General features: G+C 38.2%; 1 protein-coding gene across 3 annotated transcripts; it reads right to left on the reverse strand.

Moving 5' to 3' along the window:
* Positions 1 to 4,130: 4,130 nt before the first annotated feature.
* On the reverse strand, positions 4,131 to 4,718 carry LOC113269533 (protein tyrosine phosphatase type IVA 1-like). 3 transcript variants are annotated; one of them, XM_044390939.1, is made up of 2 exons: positions 4,383 to 4,718; positions 4,131 to 4,325 (listed from the first exon to the last, which is right to left on the reverse strand). In XM_044390939.1, exons 1-2 carry the CDS (start codon positions 4,716 to 4,718, stop codon positions 4,197 to 4,199), a joined length of 465 nt encoding a protein of 154 aa, XP_044246874.1. In that variant the 3' UTR covers positions 4,131 to 4,196. The 3 variants fall into 3 exon arrangements, with proteins under 3 accessions (XP_044246874.1, XP_044246875.1, XP_044246873.1); XM_044390940.1 differs by having other exon boundaries at positions 4,131 to 4,526; positions 4,596 to 4,709; XM_044390938.1 differs by having other exon boundaries at positions 4,131 to 4,718.
* Positions 4,719 to 22,315: the final 17,597 nt, after the last annotated feature.

Here is a 22,315-nt window from a genome sequence, read left to right on the forward strand (position 1 = left end):
AGTCTTGTATGCTGAAAATCATAAAACGCTGCTGACAGAAATTAAAGAAAATCTGAAAAAAATCTAAATTGGAAAAGATTTGAAAACTCAATATTGTTAAGGCTGTAATTTTCTCCACAAATTGTTTATAAATTCAATACTATATCAAATTCCCTGCAGGCCTTTTTTTTTTTTTTTTTTTTGGTAGAAATACACAGGCTGATCCTAAAATTTATATGGAAATGGAAAGGATCTAAAATAGCCAAAATTTTTGAAAAAGAAAAAATATACTATCTAACTTCAAAACTTACTATAAAATTACAAAGATCAAGACTGTGTGGTTATGTAGATCAATGGAAAAGAATTGAGAATTCACAACTAAGTCCTTCTATTTATGGTAAATTGATTTTCAACAAAGCTACCAAAATAATTCAGTGGGGGAAAGGATAGACTTTTGAACAAATGATACTGTGACACCCAAATATCCACATGCCAAAAAAAGAGAGAGAGAGAGAGAGACATTTACTTCACACCATACACAGAAATTCAAAATAGATCACAGACCTAAACATAAGCTAAATGTAAGCTAAAGCTATAGAGCTTCTAGAAGAAAATCTAGCAGAAAACTGTGATTGAGGAAAGTTCTTAGATACAATTCAAAAGCATGATTTATAAAAGAAAAATTGATAAATTGTAATTCAATTTTTTTTTAGTTTTGCTCTTGAAACATGCCATTAAGAGAGAAAACAAGCAGCAACAAACTGAGAGAAAATAATTGCAAATTGTATATCTGATGGGTCCAGAATATATGAAGAATGCTTATAGTTCAATAAGAAAATGATATAACCACCCAATTAAAAAGGTAGACAAAATGTTTGAATTGACATATTACTACAAAAGATATGTGAATGGCTAACAAGCACATGAAAAGATGCTTTATATCACTGATCATTTAAAAATTAAAACCACAATGGGATACCACTTCACACTTAACCAGAATGGCTATAATAAAAGACAGTAAGTGTTGATGAAGACCGGAACCTCTTCTAACAGGACTTTGTCTCCTAAGCACTATGAAATTAAGGGAGATTTCCCTATGTCTTTTAAATCTTCATTCTAACTCCCCAGGCTCTCGTACAAAGCCCCAGAATTCAGCAAGTGTCATTTAGTACAGTGGATGCTGTGGTTGCACCACCCAGATCCCTCTGCAGGTCTGAAACACTCGTTCCCCAGCTGCCGGAAGTATTACCGAATGAAGGTTCACAGCGGCATCCCTCGCTGGGAATTGTACTTGGCTGAAGGAATGTACTTCATCCAAGGGTATGCCCTCATCCCCCGGGACACCCTGCATCCAATGACTGGTTGATTTAAGTCCAAACATTCAACCCCTTCACCTCAACTGGGGACATCTCTAAGTGGCCATCCAAGCTTCAGAGCTCCTTGCAAGATTGGCTAGGGCCAGTTTTACAACTGTATGTGATGAGGGAACAGAAGGCAAGCTGAGGATAAAGCAGAAACTGACACCCCCCAAGCCCCCCCCCATGGGATGTATGTGACATTCCTCAGGCACTCCTGGTTGCCCTAAAGGACAAAGAAATAGTTAACCTATAGATACCACAATCCTGCAAGACTTAAGTCTCCCTCAGTTTACAAATATCTTTTCTATCAATAACCTAGCTTCTGGAAGGCAATGTAGATACATTAAATGTCCTTATAATCTGCAGCCTCCAGGAAGTTCCCAACTATCTTAATGTTAATGCCTTACTAGAGGGGTAAACAACCTTAACTAGACATTGGCAAGGCCTCTGGTATCTTGTGAATATTCTTTAACATATGAAAGTATTTTCTCAACCTCCCTTTTTCCTTACCTCCCCCAACCCCATGGTATATAGTCAGCCACCCCTCACAACCCCGGTGCAGCAGCTCTTTCTGCCCACGGGTCCTGTCCCCGTGCTTTAATAAACCACCATTTTGCACCAAAGATGCCTCAAGAATTCTTTCTTGGTCGTCGGCTCTGGACTCCACCCCACTGAACCTCACCTGTACCTCATCAGCATGTATCACCATTCAACAACTTCCAGCATTTCCTGGTTCTGTTGTTCCCTCACAGGTGTTGAGACAACTCCCCAGTAAATTTCCAAATGCAAATCTCAGATTTAGTATAGGTTACCTGAGGAACTCAACCTGCAACATGTGGAGGAAAATGGCCAAACTTTTCAATTTTCCAATCTGCCATACCAGTCCCACATGACCACCAAAAGTCTGTCTGGGTTTCTCTTCCCTCAGTAGAGACCCTCCACCTGGACTAAGCCTGATTCTTAGTCCACGTCCAGAATCAGTGAATGCCCCCTGTGGGGGAAAAAAATGGCCACTCACCTCAGGAGAGCTCCTCCCTCTCTGGAACTCCTATTCATCTAGTTCTTCTTGCTTTCACAGCTCTCACATGTTCTCAAACATACTACTTTATAAATTTTTCCTTATTTTTCTGGTTGTTACAGGGTAGGTGGTGGAATGCCACACCCTACTACACCCTATAGAGAAGTGGAATTCTCTAGACACAGATTTTCAAAATTCCAAATGTATGGATATTATTTTTTCCTAACTTAATTGAATTGTAGTCAAAGAAGTTATTTGTATTACTTAAATATTTTTAAATTTGCTGAAATTTTTATGGTCAAATGTAATAAAATATTTCAAGCACTCTTAATGGAGTCCCACTCTCAGATACAATGCCCCTTATATGTTCATGGACTCAAGCTTGTTAATTGTTTTGTTCAAATCTATATCTTTACTGATTTTTGTCTACTCGATCTGTTTCTGAAAGGACAGTAAAATTTCTCACCACTATCATAAATTTGTCAATGTTCCTTGCAGTTCTCTCCATATTTGCTCTATACATTTTGGACCAATGTTGTTTGATGCATAAAGGTTAGAATTGTTATAACTTCCTGGTGAATTGAAACTTTCAAAACTTTAATGATTTTATCTCTAGTAATGTCTTTGCTTCTACTTTTACTAATATTAACACATCTTTACCATCCTGCTTTCCTTCTGCCTCCTGCACTTCACTATTTATTTAGATGGTTAAGTTCTTGTACTAGCTGGTGAACGGTGAACACTGAAATTATTTCTCCTGCAGAACTATATTCCCAGACAGTATGAATATATCATTAAACTGCATTAATACATGTCATCTTATTAATTACATAATAAAACAAAGTATCAGGTATCCAATACAAAGTTACACACTTCAAAAAACATATAAAATAGTAGATGCCTAATCACTTCATTAGTAGAAACCCACTTCTCTTTTGATTGGGAAGACAAGAAAAAATATGCTTCAAAGAAAAATAGTTAATAAACAAGTTCTAATAGACATGATGAAGAATTACAAGATTTCAGAAATTTTATAAATAAGGTATGTTTGGGCTACAAAGCATCTCTGCCTTAAAAAAAATTTTTTTTTTTTTTTGCTAAATAAAAGACCTATTCTATACATCCTGCACAAGGCAAAGGCAACATTTTACTAGAGATATTTCATAGCCTCCTCCCACTCTGTCTTCAGGCCCTTCCCCTCCCAAGTTTTACTCCAAGTGTAAACATTAAAGTAACTAAGACTTTTTTCTCTGAAGACATTACACACATGTGCTTCTGTACAATGTGTATTTTACATGAACTTTCAACCACATATTTGTGATTTTTCAAAATGGAGGCTTTCATAACAGCACAAAATGAGCTTTATAGGAAGACATGAAATAATCCCCTAAATCTTGGTAAGAATCCAATAAAAATCAATTTTTGCTAAAACCTGACGTGTACTGGTGCTCATGTGGGACGGTAGACATGAAGGAACAAATAACCACGCAGGCCCTACTTGCAATGTTTGAAAGGACTAAACGAATAAACCACATATGGTTTACAGTGCTGTTCATAATTTCTAGGATTTTAATTATATATGGTACTAAAAATATACAAGTATTGTGCTGGGTATTTTGGCACCTAATCTCTCAATTTCTTACATATTTTTTCTGGCATGGGAATAGTATTAAGCCAAACATAGAGGTTGCAATTCTGTCAAGCTTGTGGCTTTTTCATGATTCCTATGGAAGCTTCATTAGACTTGTCATTCATTAAGCCTACATGTTGGCTAATATGTACGATAATTAAGTCCTGTCCCAAGTTCCATTTCCAAGGCAACAGCATCAGGGAGCCAAGTTTTATTGAATGCAACAGTTGTTTCTATGACCACTGGAGTCTTTGTAGCGCAGCCGCATTTTAGAACGATATTTCTCCAAATACAAAAGTTGCTTGCTGTTAAAAGCTCCACGCCGCTTTTGTCTTATAAACTGTACTGCATCTTCATTTTTCATTCCTCCTTCAATTAGTGCGACAGCAACAAGCACTGGAGTTCTCCCAAGACCAGCAACACAGTGAACAGCGATACAACAGCCAGGTTCTTCACGAAATTTAATGTTTACAAGACTTAACCAGTCATCGACAATCTGGTTAGATGGTGATGACCCGTCATCAAAAGGCCAATCCAGAACCTGGATGCCTTCTTTTTCCACAAGAGCAGTGTCGTACGTTGCTTCACATACTCTTACTATTGTAGTAACCCCGTATTTCTTAAGTTCTTCTATAAATTTGTTTAAGGTTGCACTGGTTGGATTGTGTGTAATAAGAAATCTCATGTTCCTGTATGTGACTTCCACGGGGGCTTGCCGGTTCATTGGAGCCATGTTAATTTAGTTGAAACACTCAATATGGTTACGAAAAAGTGTTTTAAATATTTGAATACAGAAATGATGTTAAGAAACTGAAGTATACTCCCACGTACTCCACTGGAAATCCTCAGTGCTTTGCAAATGTTTTTGAGAATAACAGGAAATGAAATGAACCCCCTGAGAAGCAGCAATCCTTCAGTAATACTGAGTCAATGGAAAGGAAGTGCACCCAGGTTTACCCCATTCAGGTCAGAATTCTCGTCAAATGCTCCGATGATTTCAACTCTACACTTGTGTGTCCAGGATAACCGATCTTATGGGGGCTTCTCGGTGGAGAAGTAATGAATCTCTACAGTTCACTTGTCCTCATAAAGGTCGTGCTGTGCCTGGCAGTAATCTCTGGGGCCCTTCAGAAACTCCATAAATGCGTGACCAAGAACACCACAGAAAGGAGCTTGTTTACTCATTAAAGACTGTGGCCTAATCATACAACCAGTCCCGCGGCGGCGACACAGGCGGCAGCAGTGGCCTCGGCTGCGGGGCAGGGAGCTGCAGTGGTGGTCCTGGCGGGGCAGTGACCCCACACCAGGCTCCACTGTGCTCCAGCCTCGAAGAAGCCAATCCGCGCGCTGAGGTGATCTTGCGTCACAAGCCCTCCCTTTCACGGCTGACGTGACGTAGGCTCCTCTCCATCAATCGCGGCGGGGCGCGCCGAGAAGCTGTGAACCTGAGACCCAGCGATGGCACGCAGACGTCTCTACTGCGGCTGGTTGCAGGAGAGAATGGTGGAGACTGAGACACGGGTGGACCACGATAGGAAGGAAAGGGAAGGTACTGGAGGAAGAATTTCAACCATTCCCATCCATTAGCTCTGACAGATAAATCTTTTTCTAGCGGTTTCATGTTTTGCTGTCTCTTGGGAACACATTCCTAGACTTTTTCTTTAATTCAGTCTGACAATATTGGTCTTTTAACTGAAGACCTTAGTTAATTTACATTATTTTATTATTTTACATTATGTTAATTATTGCTATATTTGCTCTCATTTTGTGCTATTCGATATATTTCTTTATTTCTTTTTTATCCTCCTTGATTTCTTTTGGATTAAGGTTTTTCTCCTCTAAATCTATATCCTAAATCCTCTGCTGTGTTGGAATGTTGTGATTGTGGCTTAAACTTCTTAGCAATTATTACAGATTAGACACTGTTCTAAATCTAACTGGCTTTACATAAATTCATTTGGCACAACAACCATATGAATTAGATACTAGTATTATTTCTATAGCTCTGATTTTAAAAAAAACTTAAACCTAGACACAGAAAAGTTATTGCCCAAAGTTACACAACTAATAAATGTCAGGGCTAAGATTTAAATCGTGAAATTCTGGCTCTGGAATCTACCTCTCTAATATATGTATGTCCTATCATATACCTTTTTATTCTTTCACTACTTAAATAGCTTAGTAATAGTCAAACATTCAAAATCCTTTCCCATGTCTTGAAGGAACTTAACATGCTATAAATATTAATGTTGTCAAGCATTTTTTTAACGCCACATTACATTGTTTATAAAAATCAGTCTTTGTTTAAATTTACCCAGTATATGATCAGTTTCTTTGCTCACTACCCCTTCTTACACTTCCACCTTTTTTTCTAAGATTATTCTTTTGTATCCAAGAGCATCTTCTGGAGGTTCCCTTAGTTCCTAATATATGATCAACTTTGATCAATATTTTATATAATCTTAAAAATATGCATTCTCTCAATACTGAAAAGTGCAATTTATTGTTGGTAGACTTGTTTTTTCTTTGGTTCTTTATTGAGCTTCCCCCCCCCTAAAATTCTCTTATTTGTGTTTCATTCTTAATAGTTTTGCTGGGTATATAATTTTACATTGACATTTATTTTCTTAGCCCTCTGAAGACATCCCTTGCCTTCAGGTTTCCTCTCTACTAGCTATAGAATTTTCTAAAATGTCTAGTCTTTGAGCATCACCACGATACCAAAACCAGACAGTACCAAAAAAGAAAACTATAGACCAATATCCCTAATGAACATAGATGTAAAAATCTTTAACAAAATATTAGCAAACCACATTCAACAATGCATTAAAGGCTCATTCACTATGATCAAGTAGAATTTATTTGGGGGATATAAGGATGGTTCAATACTTGCACATCAATCGACCACATTAACAAGATAAAGGATAAAAATCATATGATCATCTCCATACATGCAGAAAAAGTGCTTGTCAAAATTCAACATCTGCCTGTGATAAAAACTCACAACAAAATGGATTTAGAGGGAACATACTCAACATAATAAAGGCCATATATGACAAACCGACAGCTAATACCACCCTCAATGCTAAAAAATTGAGAACTTTTCATTTACGATCAGGAATAAAATAAGAATGTCCACTCTCACTACTTTTATTCAACTTAGTACTGGAAGTCTTAGCCACAGTAATAAAACAAGACAAAGAAATAAAAGATATGCAAATTAGTAAAGAAGAAGTTATACTGTTACTTTTTGCAGATGACATAATATCATACATAGAAAACCCCTAAAGACTCCACCAAAATCTGTTAGAATAAATAAATTCAGTAATGTTTTAGGATACAAAATTAATACAGAAATCTGTTGCATTTCTATATACTAATTACAAAATAGCAGAAAGAAATTAAGGAAACAATTCTAAAACTGCACCAAAGAGAATAAAATACCTGGGAATAAACTTAATGAAAGAGGTAAAAGAGCTGTACTCTGAAAATCAAAAGATACTGAGCAAAAAAACTGAAGATGACACAAACAAATGGAAAGATAGTCCATGCTCATGGATTGGAAGAACAAATATTGTTAAAAGGTCCATACCACCCAAAGCAATCACATTCAATATGCTCCATATCAAAATATAAATAGCATTTTTCACAAAACTAGAACATATAATACTAAAATTTGTATGAAACCACAGAAGTTCCCAAATAGCCAAAGCAATCTTGAGAAAGAACAACAAAATTAGAGATATCAAAATCCCAGATTTCAAGACATACTACAAAGCCATAATAATCAAAACTGTATGGTACTGGCACAAAAATAAACACCTAGATCAATGGAACACAATAGAGTCCAGAAATAAGCTCACACATATATGGTCATGTAATCTACGACAAAAGAGGCAAGAGCATACAATGGGGAAGAGACAGTCTGTTCAATAAATGGTGCTGAGAAAACTGGACAACTATATGCAAAAGAATGAAACTAGACTACTTTCTTACATCTTACACAAATATTAACTCAAAAGGGATTGAATTCCTGTGAGACCTGAAACCTAAAAGTCCTAGAAGAAAACATAGGTAGTAGTCTCTTTGACATCAGCCTTAGCAACATTTTTCTAGATATAGCTCCTCAAGCAAGGGAAACAAAAGCAGAAATAAACTATTGGGAGTATATCAAAATAAAAACCTTTTGTAGTATGAAGAAAGCCGTCAACAAAATGAAAAGACAACCTACTGAATGGGAGAAGATATTTGCAAATGATGTATCCTATAAGGGGTTAATATCCGAAATATATAAAGAACTTGTAAAATTCAATGCCAAAAAACCCCACAATAACCCAATTTAAAAATGGGCAGAGGACCTGAATAGACATTTTTCTAAAGAAGACATATAGATGGCCAACAGACACATGAAAACATGCTCAAATCACTAATCGTCAGGGAAATGCAAGTCAAATCACAATGAGATATCACTTTAAACTTATCAGAATGGCTAGTATCAAAAAGACAAAAAAATAACAAGTTTGGCAAGGATGTGGAGAAAAAGAAACCCTCTAGCACTGTCGGTGTAGCCACTGTGGAAAACAGTATGGAGGGTCCTCAAAAAATTAAAAATAGAAATATCATATGATCCAGTAATCCCACCTTTGGGTATTTACCCAAAGAAAAGGAAAACACTAATTCAAAAAGATATGTGTTCTTCTATGCTTACTGCAGCATTATTTACAATAGCCAAGACACAGAAGCAACCTAAGTGCCCAGTAATAGATGAATGGATAAAGAAGTGGTGTATATATATGCAATGGACTATTACTTGGCCATAAAAAGAATGAGATCTTGCCATTTGTGATAACATGGATGGACCTGAGGGTATCATGCTAAGTGACATAAGTCAGAGAAAGACAAACATCATGTGATTTCACTTATGTGTGGAATCTAAAAAATAATACAAATGAACAAACAAAAAAAAAGAATCTTAAATACAAAGAACAAACTGGTGGTTGCCAGAGGAGATGTGGGGGGGGGGGGGCATGCGTGAAATAGATGAATTTCCAGTTATAGAATAAATAAGTCATGAAGATGAAACATACAGCATAAGAAATGCAGTCAATATTACTGTAATAACATTGTATGGTGACAGATGGTGACCACACTTACCACTTTGAGCACTAAGTAATGTATAGAAATGTTGAATCAATATGTTGTACATCTGAAACTAATATAACAATGTATGTAACAATATAACAATGTATGTTAATTATATTTTGTTTTTTTTAAAAAGGCAGAAACAGACCCATAAATGCAGAGAACAAACTGGTGGTTGCCAGAGGGGACGGGACTGGTGGGATGGGCAAAATGGGTGAAGAGGAGTGAGAGGTAGAGGCTCCCACTCATTCCAGTTATCAAATGAGTAAGTCACAGGGATGAAAGTTTCAGCATAAGGAATACAGTCAAATAGCATCATATACTGACAGATGGTGGCCACATTGTGGTGAGCTGCAAACATACAGAGTTGTCAAATCACTTTTTGTATACCTGAAACCAATGTAACACTGTGTCAACCAAACTTCAAGAGAAATAAAATAATGTCTGGGCTTTGTTTCCTGGCTATGCATGGCCTATAACAATAAAGCTCTATTTCTTCCTTCCTCCCTCTTCCTTCCTTCCCTCTTCACTCCTTTCTCTCTTTTCCTTCCTTCCTTTCTTCTGTAATAACTCAGTCCACTAGATGAAGTGGAGCAAGGTGGCTGTCTATGCAGGAGGCAGGGGTGCAGAGGATCCTGGAGTCCAGGAGTGAGTGAGAAGGGCTTTCAAGCAAGGGTGAGGGTGGTAGTAGCAGCCTGGTAGAGACTATCAGAGCCCAAGCAGAGTGGAGAGGAATATACCTGAGTGTTACACAACTATGTATCCAATTTATACATTGAGGATAATGGGAATCCGTATTCTATCAGATAGGAGTTACAAATTTAGAAAGGGAGAAAAGTAGAATTAACTCTAGGGTTTTGGATTAGAATTGGTTGTATCTGTGTGAACTCTTAATTTTCAACATAGAGAAGACAGTTATGGAAACATAGATGTGTATACGAGTAGCCTGGAACATCTTGTTATGACAGAAAGTAAGGATATGTTCAAAGAATGATAGGAATATGACAAAAGGACAGAACACAAACCAAGGGAGACCAAAGAGACCTGCCAACTAATTGTAATGTGGTGTCCCAAATGGAATCTTGAAACAGAGAAAGGACATTAGGGAAAAAGTAGTCCAATTTGAATAAAATGTGAAGTTTAGTTAATGGTAAAATACCAATGTTGGTTCCTCAGTTACGACAAAGGTATCATAGAAATAAAAGATATTAGCAATGGGGAAACTGGGTGAGGAGCATACAAGTAGGTCTCTAAAACCATTCTAAGATTTTTAAAAAATTATTTAAAACAAAACAAAAGCAGAGAAGCCAGTTGAAGGGCCCCAATGGTCATGATTTTTTTTTTAAAGATTTTATTTATTTGACAGAGACAGCCAGCGAGAGAGGGAACACAAGCAGGGGGAATGGGAGAGGAAGAAGCAGGCTCCTAGCAGAAGAGCCTGACGTGGGGCTCGATCCCATAACGCCGGGATCACGCCCTGAGCCAAAGGCAGACACTTAATGGCTGCGCCACCCAGGCGCCCCCAATGGTCATGATTTTTATATCAACTCAATGAATAAAATAGAAATCCTTAAATCTATACTGATACAAATAAATTAATATGGAGAAGCTAACACTTTGCCTCATAGTAGAATGCCAACTAATAAATGTAACAGGAATGGTGGAATTAGCAAAATCTTTAGCAATTGTCATCACAATTATTCAGCAAAGAAACATCAATAGATGCTAAAACCAGTGGGTGAAAGTTGATGAGGAATGAGATATTTATTTGCATTTAAAAGTACCCACCACAAAAAACAAAAACAAAACAAAAAAACCAAATTCATACACATTCCCACTTTGTGTTTGCCTATGGAGACATTTTTAAAGCTTTACATTTTAAAAAGTTTTAAAATATTTTAGCTAGCATTGTTAATTATTCAGTAGCTCTCTCCCCCCAGAATTTCAGGTTACGGCAGACTGGCATTGTCCACTATGTCCCATTTCCCCCCATATTTAATATTAGCATTCCCTGAGTATTTCACTAGACATTGCCACCAAGCTAGAGGCTTCAACTCCCCAGTTGCCTTGCAGCATGGTGTGGCCATGTGATTAAATTCTGGCCAATGGAACATGGACAAAAATAATGGTGTCATTTCCAGGTTACACTCCTTTAAAAAATGCACACAGGGGAACAAGTTTGCTAATTGGGAGATGGTGAGAACTGGAGTAGTTGTCTTGACCCAGTGGTGCAAACCACAGGAGAACCTAGCAGAGCCACCCTACTATCTTAGACTACTCACCTCTAGACTGTTCCTTGAGAGGAAAATACACTTCTGTCTTGGTTAAGCCACTGTTATTTGATCTCTGTTAAAGCACTATCCTAACAAAATTTAAATAAAAGGATCGAAGTACAACCTGATTTAGGGAAAAGGTGAAAGGAGGAAGAATAAAGACTCAAAACCACAATGACACACTTCTGGTGCTGGTCAAGATGGAGTAAGTCCTCTACAGTATTTCCCTCCAACTGATTCTAACTGAAGAGAACACAAAAAGCAGCTACCTAAGGATACTGAAAAGTAAGCAACAGCAGAGGGATTGTGTAAGTAAGTCAAAACTTGAAGGATGACGAGCATAGTGATGAATTTACTGGTGAATTTACTCCTCCTCTTGCTTTGACCTAACAGCAAACCTTTCTAGCCAGAGAACCAGGAAAAAGGCTCCTTTTGTGGAGCCTGGGGAGTATGAAGAGAATGCCCTTGTTTCCTCTTTTGTCCCTCCCTGGCATGCCCCAAGGCCAGCAGCAGTCATGAAGCTACACAGGGGTGGTGGCAGCAGCAGGAGTAGTGGTAACACTGCAAACACCTAGACCCTAGGAGACCCTGTATTTCTGGCCAGAGAAACCAGGAAAAGGGATCCTGTGTTCAGAAGAATGAGAGCAATTTCTGCTATTTTACTGTCTTGTCCTTCAATGCTTTGCCCCAAGGTCTGCCCATCATGTGGAACTTTGAGAGAACAAAGAGAGCCAAAACCCTGAGAAAAACCCTGGCTTTATAGCCAGAGGACTGGGAATAAGGGATTTGAGAATGTGGGAGAAATTCCAGTGAGCAGAGAGCTGAAGAAAGAAATCCTCTAATTCTACATGTGAGTCACTACAAGTCTCAGGTTTACTCCCAACATGGGCTTTCAGAATTGAACTGATATCATAACTATTATCTACAGAAAGTGAGATAGAGGGAGTTAAGATGGTGGAGGAGTAGGGGACCCTAAGTTTGTCTGTCCCTGGAATTTAGCTAGATATCAAATCATTTTGAACACATGCGAGATCAATCAGAGATCTGAGAAAAGAAATGCTGCAATTCTAGAACTAGAAAGCAACCACTTTTTGGAAGGTAGGAGGTGTGGAGTCTTGAATCTGGGGCAATATATCAGAGGCTATGGCAGCTGGTGGGGGGGGGAAGCCTGCTTCAGGGGACTACTGCAAAGTATTATAAGCAGTGGAGCACAAAATCGGAGCTTTTAGAAATCTGCTCTGGTGGGGGATGTCCCTGCCTGAAAGGCGCTCAGGAGGCGAAGAGGGGCGGAACCCCAGGTGCGACAGCGTGGTCTCAGGATCCCCGGGGGTCACAAGAAGAATGGGGGGCCTGAGGGCGGCACAGCTCCCAGGCACTGGAGCGGGGAAGCTGGCTGCAAACAGTGAGTCTAAGCGCCTGCTTTCGGCTAGGTGTTGCCATAAACGATGAACCACTGCACAGTCGGGCAACCATGCTCCCAGCAGAGGCCCTGCAAAAGGCAGAGGCCTGGCAAGAACCCACTCCTGCTCCCGGAGAGGAGCAGCACAGGGTCACGCCACGTGAGTCCATAAAAGTTGGCAACTTGAAACTCAGTTGAATGCCTGAGATAAAAATGCTCCGTCACAGGCTGGGTGAGCACAGAGTGTGGACGGAGACCAGGGAGACAAAAGGGATTGACTGCTTTACTGTGAGGACTCACTGAAGAGTGGAGGTGCAAACTCACAGTTCTGGGGCTGGAGATCTGGGCGCTGCCATTTTCATCCTGTCCAACGGTGCTGAAAGCCTTGAGGGAGCAAAAGAGCGCCACATAGTGGAATCCAGAGCCGGGTACACTGAGCTCGGCTCCCTGGCAAGAGCGGTGCATTTCCACAAGTGCAAGGGCACGGGAAAATCAGTGCAATTCCCCCCTCCCCCAGAAGACCAGCAAAAAAAACCCAGCTCACTCACGCCAAGTTTACGATCATAGAGGACTGCAAACTTCCGCTCTTGCGGAAAACAGTATATAGCATTTGCAAGGTTTTTTTTATTATACCTTAGTGTTTCAGGGGCTTTTTTTCCAGCTATTTTCTTACTTTTTCAATTTTTATTCTTTTTTAATTTTTATTTATATATATGTTATATATGTATTATTTTTGGTTTGCTTTCATTGTATTTTATTTTATTTTTGCATATATATGTTTTTCTTTCTTTGGGATCTAGTTTCCGTTAACAAACAAACAAAAATACACCCAGGATCTAGTTCATTGTATTGTTCTGCTTTATTTCTTGTTTGACTTTTTTCTTATTTAGTTTTGTTTTTGTTTTCTTCTAGTTTGTTTTGTTTGTTTTTCTATTGTTGTTGTTATTGTTGTCTTTTCTCTCTTTCTTCTATTCTGTTCTGGACATAATGATGAGACAGAGAAACTCACCCCAAAAGAAAGAACAGAAGGAAGCACTCACTGCCAGGGATTTAATCAATACAGATAAGTAAGATGTCTGAACTAGAATTTAAAACAATGATTATAAAGATATTAGCTGGGCTTATAAAAAGCATAGAAGACACTAGAGAAATAAAAGAACTAAAATCTAATCAGGTCAAAATTAAAAATGCTATTACTGAGATGCAGTCACAAATGGAGGCTGTAACAACAATGATAAATGAGACAGAAGAGACCATGATATGGAAGAAAAAATGATGGAAAATAAGGAAGTTAAGAAGAAGAGAGAACAACAACTACTGGATCACAAAGGGAGACTTCAACAACTCAGCAATTCCATAAAGCAAAATAATATCCAGATAATAGGGATCACAGAAGATAAAGAGAGGGGGGCAGAAGGTTTATTTGAACAATTTATAGTTGAAAACTTCCCTAATCTGGGGAAGGAAACAGACATTCAAGTCCAGGAGGCACAGAGAACCCCCTGCAAAATCAATAAAAATAGGTCAACACCTCAACATATAATAGTGAAGCTTACAAATTTCAGAGATAAAGAGAAAATCCTGAAAGCAGCTTGGGGAATAAGAGGTCTTTAACCTACAAGGGTAGAAACATAAGGCTGGCAGCAGACCTGTCCACTGAGACCTGGCAAGCCAGAAAGGACTGGCATGATATATTCAAGGTGCTAAATGGAAAAAATATGCAGCCAAGGATACTCTATCCAGCAAGGCTGTCATTCAGAATAGGAAGAGAGATAAAGAGAACAAACAAAAACCGAAGGAATTTATGAGCAGTAAACCAGCCTTGCAAGAAACATTAAAGGGGATCCTTTGAGCAAAGAGAGGGCCCCAAAGTAACGAAGACCAGAAAGGAACAGAGACATCCTACAGAAACAGTGATGTTATAGGAAATACAATGGCACTAAATTCATATCTTTCAATAATTACTCTGAATGTAAATGGACTAAATGCTCCAATCAAAAGACATAGGGTATCAAATTGGATAAAAAAACAAGATCCATCAATATGCTGTCTATAGAAGACTCATTTTAGACACAAAGACACCTCCCCATTGAAAGTGAGGGGGTGGAGAACTATTTATCATGCTATTGGACATTAAAAGAAAGCTGGAGTAGCAATCCTTGTATCAGACAAACTACATTGTAAACCAAAGACCTTAATAAGAGATGAAGAAGGACACTATATCATACTTAAAGGGTCTATCCAACAAGAAGAGCTAACAATTGTAAATATTTCTGCCCCTAACTTGGGAGCACCCAATAATAAACCAATTAATAACAAAATTAAAGCAACACATTGATAATAACACAATCGTAGTAGTGGACTTTAACAACCCACTCACAGCAATGGACAGATTATCTAAGCAGAAGATCAACAAGGAAACAAGGGCTCGAATGACACACTGAACCAGATGGACTTCACAGATATATTCAGAACCTTTCATCCTAACACAACAGAATCTACACATTCTTCTTGCATACACATTGAACATTCTCCAGAATAGATCACATACTGGGTCACAAATCAGGTCTCAACTGGTACAAAAAGACTGAGATTATACCATGCATATTTTCAGACCACAATGCTTTAAAACTTGAACTCAATCACAAGAAAAAATGTGAAGGAACACAAATACTTGGATGTTAAAGAAGATCCTACTAAAGAATGAATGGGTCAACCAGGAAATTGGAGAAGATTTTTAAAAATACATGGAAATAAATGAAAATGAAAACAAAACTGTTCAAATACTTTGGGATGCAGCAAAGGCAGTCCTAAGATGGAACTATATAGCAATACAAGCCTTTCTCAAGAAACAAGAAAGTTCTCAAATATACAACCTAACCTTACACCTAAAGGAGTTGGAAAAAGAAAAGCAAAAAAAGCCTAAACCCAGCAGGAGAAGAGAAATAATAAAGATTAGAGTAGAAATCAATGATATAGAAATCAAAAAAACAGTAGAAGAGATCAACAAAACTAGGAGCTGGTTCTTTGAAAGAATTAATAAGATCGATAAACCCCTGGCCAGACTTATGAAAAAGAAAAGAGAAAGGACCCAAATAAATAAAATCATGAATGAAAGAGGAGAGTTCACAACCAACATCAAAGAAAAAGAAACAATTAAAAGAGAATATTATGAGCAATTATATGTCAACAAATTAGAAACTTCCTGGAAACTTACAAGCTAACAAAACTGAAACAGGAAGAAATAGAAAACCTCAACAGACCCAAAACCAGCAAGGAAATTGAAACAGTAACCAAAAATCTCCTGACAAACAAGAATCCCAGTGGGATTCTACCAACCATTCAAAGAATTGATACCTATTCTTCTAAAGCTGTTTCAAAAAATAGAAACGGAAGGAAAACTTCCAAACTCACTCTATGATTACCAGCATTACCTTGTTCCCAAAACCAAAGACCCCACCTAAAAAGAGAATTACAGACCAATACCCCTGATGAACAAGGATGCTAAAATTCTCACCAAGATACTAGCCAAAACGATCCAACAGTATATTGGACTATATAAGGACTATTCACCACAACCAAATGGAATTTATTCCTGGGCTGCAAGAGTGATTCCACATCCACAATTCAATCAGTGTGAAACACCACCTTTCAAAAGAAAGGACAAGATCCATATGATCCTCTCAATAGATGCAGAAAAAGCATTTGACAAAGTACAGCATCCTTTCTTGATCAAAACTCTTCACGGTGTAGGGATAGAGGGAACATACCTCAATATCTTAAAAGCCATATATAAAAAGCCCACAGGGAATAACATCCTTGATGGAGAAAAACTAAGAACTTTTCCCCTAAGGTCAGGAACACAACAGGGGTGCCCATTCTCACCACTGCTGTTCAACATGGTTCTAGAAGTCCCAGCCTCAGCAATCAGACAACAAAAAGAAATAAAAGGCATCCAGATTGGCAAAGAAGAAGTCAAACTTTCACTCTTCTCAGATGGCATGATACTCTATGTGGAAAACCCAAAAGACTCCACCTCAAAATTGCTGGATCTCATACAGAAATTCAGCAAAGTGGCAAGGATATAAAATCAATGCACAAAAGTCAGTTGCATTTCTCTACACTAACAATGAAGCAGAAGAAAGAGAAATCAAGGAATCGATCCCATTTACAATTGCCCCCAAAACCATAATATACCTAGGAATAAACCTAACCAAAGAGGTAAAGGATCTGTTCTCTGAAAACTATAGAACACTTATGAAAGAAATTGAGAAAAACACAAAGAAATGGAAACACATTCCATGCTCATGGATTACAAGAACAAATATTATTAAAATGTCTATGCTACCCAAAGCAATCTACACATTCAATGCAATTCCTATCAAAACACCATCACCATTTTTCATAGAGCTGGAACAATCTTAAAATTTGTATGGAACCAGAAAAGACCCTGAATAGCTAGAGGAATGTTGAAAAAGAAAACCAAAGCTGGTGGCATCACAATTCTGGACTTCAAGCTATATTACAAAGCTGTAATCATCAAAAACCATGAAAGACCAAAATGCAAGACAGGAATTCATCAAAATCCTAGAGAAGAACATAGGCAGCAACCTCTCTGACCTCAGCTGCAGCAACTTCTTGCTACAAACAACTCCAAAGGCTAGGGAAACAAAAGCAAAAATGAACTACTGGGATTTTATCAAGATAAAAAGCTTTGCACAGCAAAGGACACAGTCAACAAAACCTATGGAATGGGAGAAGATATTTGCAAATGTCTTATCAGATAAAGAGGTAATATCCAAAATCTATTAAGAACTTACCAAACTCAACACCCAAAAAAACAAAAAACAAAAATCCAGTCAAGAAATGGGCAGAAGATGTGAAAAGACATTTCTCCAAAGAAGGCATACAAAACATCACTCAGCATCAGGGAAATACAAATCAAAACCACAATGAGATACTACCTCACACCACTCAGAAGGGCTAAAATTAACAACTCAGGAAATGACAGATGTTGGTGAGGATGCAGAGAAAGGGGAACCCTCTTACACTGTTGGGAATGCAAACTGGTGCGGCCACTCTGGAAAACAGTATGGAGTTTCCTCAAAAAGTTGAAAATAGAGCTACCCTGCAACCCAGCAATTGCACTACTAGGTATTTATCCAAAGGATACAAACATAGTGAATGGAAGAATCACGTGCACCCCAATGTTTATAGCAGTAATGTCCATAATAGCTAAACTATGGAATGAGCCCAGATGACCATTGACAGATGAATGGATAAAGAAGATGTGGTACATATAAACAATGGAATATTACTCAGCCATCAAAAAGAATTAAATCTTGCCACTTTCAACGACATGGATGGAACTAGAGGGTATTATGCTAAGCGAAATAAGTCAGTCAGAGAAAAACAAATACCATATGATTTCACTTATATGTACAATTTAAGAAACAAAACAGATGAATATAGAGGAAGAGAAGGAAAAATAAAACTAGATGAAAATTGAGAGGGAGGCAAACTGTAAGAGACACTGAACTCTAGGAAACAAACTGAGGGTTGCTGGAGGGGAGGTGGATGGGGGGAAGGGATAATTGGGTGATGGGCATTAAGGAGGGCACTTGATGTAATGAGCACTGGGTGTTATATGCAACAGATGAATCACTAAATTCTACCTCTGAAACTAAACAAAAAAAAAATGAAGAAGAAGAAAGAAAGAAAGAAAAAAAGAGTTAGAACTTGATCCTGCACTTCAAGATTTTGCTTGCTTAAAAAAAAAAAAATCAAAAATTTCCTGAGGATTTAAAGAGGACCCAGAGTTTCACAACATAATATTCAAAAATGTCCAAGATACCATGCAAAAGTATTCAACAGACAAAGAACAAAGGAAACATAATAAGGAAGAAAACAACAAATGCCAACCCGAGATCACCTCAATATTGGAATTCTCAGACCTTAAAAAAGACCTTAAAGCAGATATTATAACCATAATCCATGAGATTAAAGTAAACACTATGAAACAAATGAAAAGATAGATGCTCAGGAGAGAAATAGAAACTATTAAAAAAAGGAAAATTTGAAATTGAAAAACTATAATGCAAAATTCATTGGGGGTTCAACAACAGAATATAGACAATAGAGGAAAGAATCAGTGAATCTGAAGATAAATTAACAGAAAATATCCTATCTAAAAAACAGGAAAAAAAGTGAAAATAATAATGAAGAAAGCCTTCAAGACTTTTGGGAATATATCAATAGGTTTAACGTGCATTTCATTGGATTCCCAAAAGGAGAGGAGAGAAGTGCAGAACAAATATGTGGAAAATGGACAAAACATTCCCAAATTGGGTAAAAGACAAAATTTAAAAATTCAAGAAATTCAGTAAGCACTAAGCATAATAAACCCCACAGACCACACCAAAGATATAAACTACTGAAAACCAAAAATAAAGAAAGAAATCTTGAAACCAGCCAGTTAAAGACATATTATATATAGAGTAACAATGATTCAAAAGGCTGAATTTTTCATCAGAAATCATGGACTCAGAAACAGTAAAATAAAGTCCATTCAAAATGCTATTTCCAGCAAAAATGCCCTTCAGGAATAATAGCAAAATAAAGATATTGATGATGAAGACTAAAATATACACTGTTATAGACTGAATTGTAACACCTCAAAATTTGTATGTTGAATTCCTAACATCCAGCACTTCAGAATGTGACTATTTTAGACATAGGGCCTTTAAAGAGATTAAGTTAGGGCGCCTGGGTGGCTCAGTCAGTTAAGCATCTGCCTTCAGCTCAGGTCATGATCCCAAGGTCCTGGGATCAAGTCCTACATCAGGCTGCCAGCTCAGCAGAGAGCCTGCTTCTCCCTCTCCCTCTGCCTCTGTCTGCTGCTCCCTCTGCTTTCTCTCTCTCTGTGTCAAATAAATAAATAAAATCTTTAAAAAAATAATAAAGAGGTTAAGTTAAATTAAGTTAAAATGAGGGCAATAGAGTGGGCCCTAATCCAGTAGAACTGATGTCCTCATAAGAGGTGAAAATTAGGACACAGATACAAACTCAAGGCAAGCAAAAGATAGAAAATAATAAAGAGTAGAAATTAATCACATTGAGAAGACAAAAATAGGGAAAGATTGATGGAACCAAAAGCTGGTTCTTTGAAAGACCAATATATTTTTTTAAAGCTTCTAGCTAGACTGACCAAGGAAAAAAGAAGAAAAAAAATTACTTATATTGAGAATCAAAGTGGAGATTTCACTACAGATGCCACAGACATTAAAAGGATAAGGGAGGGGTACCTGGGTGGCTCAGTCAGTTAAGCGTCTGCCTCCTCCGGCTCAGGTCATGATCCCAGGTTCCCGGAACCGAGCTCCAGTCAGGCTCCCTGTTCAGCGCGGAGTCTGCTTCTCCCTCTGCCCCTCCTCCAGCTTGTGTGGTCTCTCTCTCTCTCCCTCACTTGCTCTCTGTCTGAAATAAATAAATAAAATCTTAAAAAAAAAAGTTTCGGGGCACCTGGGTGGCTCAGTCCGCCTACCAGCATCTGTCTTCACCTCATCATGATCCCAGGGTCCTAGGACCCAGTCCCACATCGGGCTCCCTCCTCAGTGAGAAGTCTGCTTCTGCCTTTCTCCCTGTCTCATGCTCTCTCCCTCCCTCTCTGCCTCTCTCTCTGTCAAATAAATAAATAAAATATTTTTTAAAAAAGTTTAAGGGATCATTACTAGCAACTGTATGCCCATAAATTCAACAATACCTGAGATTCCTTAATGCAACCAACCAAAATTGAATTCGTCGCTTAAACCCTTCTAGCAAAGAAGACTCCAGGCCTGGATGATTTCATTACTCAATTCTACCAACTATGTAAGAAAGAAGTAATACCAATTATATACAGTATTTTTCAGAAGGTAGAAGAAAATGGAACATTTCTCAACTCGTTTTATGAGGTCATCATTACCCTGATATCAAAACTTAAGACTCTACAAAAACCAAAAGAACATTAAAAAATATGACTAGAACATTACAAACTATAATAAGCCTTTAACACGTGAATTGTGGAATGTCTTTCCTTCTCCTCCCCCATCCCTCCATAATCCTGCAAAACCAAACCCAACCGAACCCCTAAGAAAGCCCTCAGATACAGCTACGCAGCCTAGACGCAAGGCAAAATGCCAGCAGTTGCAAGCTTCCTGCGTGCCCTCTGATGCATGGCTTGATGCGTGGAGGGGAGCTTGGACTGAATTTTAGATCCCGTTCACCCTGTGGTAGGCTGAAGAATGGTCCCCCTAAACACCCATATGCTAACCCCTGGAACATGTGCATGTCACGTTCTATGACAAATAGAATTCGGCAAATGTGATTAAGGATCTTGAGATGGGAAAGTTACCCTGTAGTATCAGGTGAGCCCTAAAGGTCATCAACACTGTGTTGAGAAGAGAGAGGCAGGGGGAGATTTGACTGGAGGAGAAGTGAAGGCAATGTAACGACAGATGTAGAAAGAAATTGGGAGCTGCTACACTGCTAGCTTCGAGGATGGAGGAAGGGTCACGAGTCAAGGAATGTAAAGAAGGGCTCTAGAAGCTAGAAAAGGCAAGGAAAAGGAGTCTCCTCTCAGAGCCCTCAGAGGAACCAGCTCTGCCAACACTTTGACTTTAGCCCAATGAGACTGATTGCAGATTTCTGACCTCTAGAGCTGTAAAAGAATAAATTTATAGTGTTCTAAGCAACTAGACTTGTGGTAATCTGTTACAGCAGCAATGGAAACCCGGGAACTGGGTCCAATGTGCACGGCTGTTTGAGATGGCCTATGTGTAGTCCTGTTCTTCCTCTTCCACCCACAGACTAGTAAATTAAGACAGAGGCTACAACTAGTTAGCATTTCATCTTTCTTCAATTTCTAAGGCCTCCCCCAGCCTGTAATCTAGGCATTGGGGCATATGTTTTGACTTGTTCTATCTCTGGCTCCTTTCTCTCTGGTCCTCAAATGCACTGGAAGTAGAAGTTCTGGGACTCAGCTTTTGGGGGGGTTGGCAAATAGCTACCTGCTTTTCTTGGGGTACCTCAGAAGAAGGAGTTTGGGTTATGACAAAATAGGGCCTAAACATTCCTCAGTCTCCTGGTTGAATGCTATTATAATACCATCTTAACCACTAATGAATTCCAGTAAATTACACATTACTATGAGAGCACAGTGGAGGGAAGAATTATCAAACTGTATTTATCAAACTGAATACAATCTATTTACATTAGTGGATTTTTAAATCAGTTTTGTTCAGTCTAATCAGAATTTTTAATGAAATAAAATAGAAATTATCAGAATGCATTGCAGATGGATGGGTGAGCATAGCACTATAAAACTTTTGTCTCAATTATATGTGTGAGCACAGGTTCTGTGTTGCAATATGAAATATATTTCTTTTACTGAGTCTTAGTCAGAGGGTTTGAAAAATACTGGAGTATGTGCTTTTGAATAGCTATCCCAACTCTCATCTCCCTTTCTTGCAAAGAGTCAAA

This window comes from Ursus arctos, unplaced genomic scaffold (genome assembly GCF_023065955.2).
Source record: "Ursus arctos isolate Adak ecotype North America unplaced genomic scaffold, UrsArc2.0 scaffold_22, whole genome shotgun sequence".
Classification (NCBI taxonomy): Eukaryota; Metazoa; Chordata; class Mammalia; order Carnivora; family Ursidae; genus Ursus; species Ursus arctos.

What these genes read in the sequence shown, in the direction of transcription:
- LOC113269533 (XM_044390938.1), bottom strand. Translation starts at nt 4,718, where the DNA reads ATGGCTCCAATGAACCGGCAAGCCCCCGTGGAAGTCACATACAGGAAC.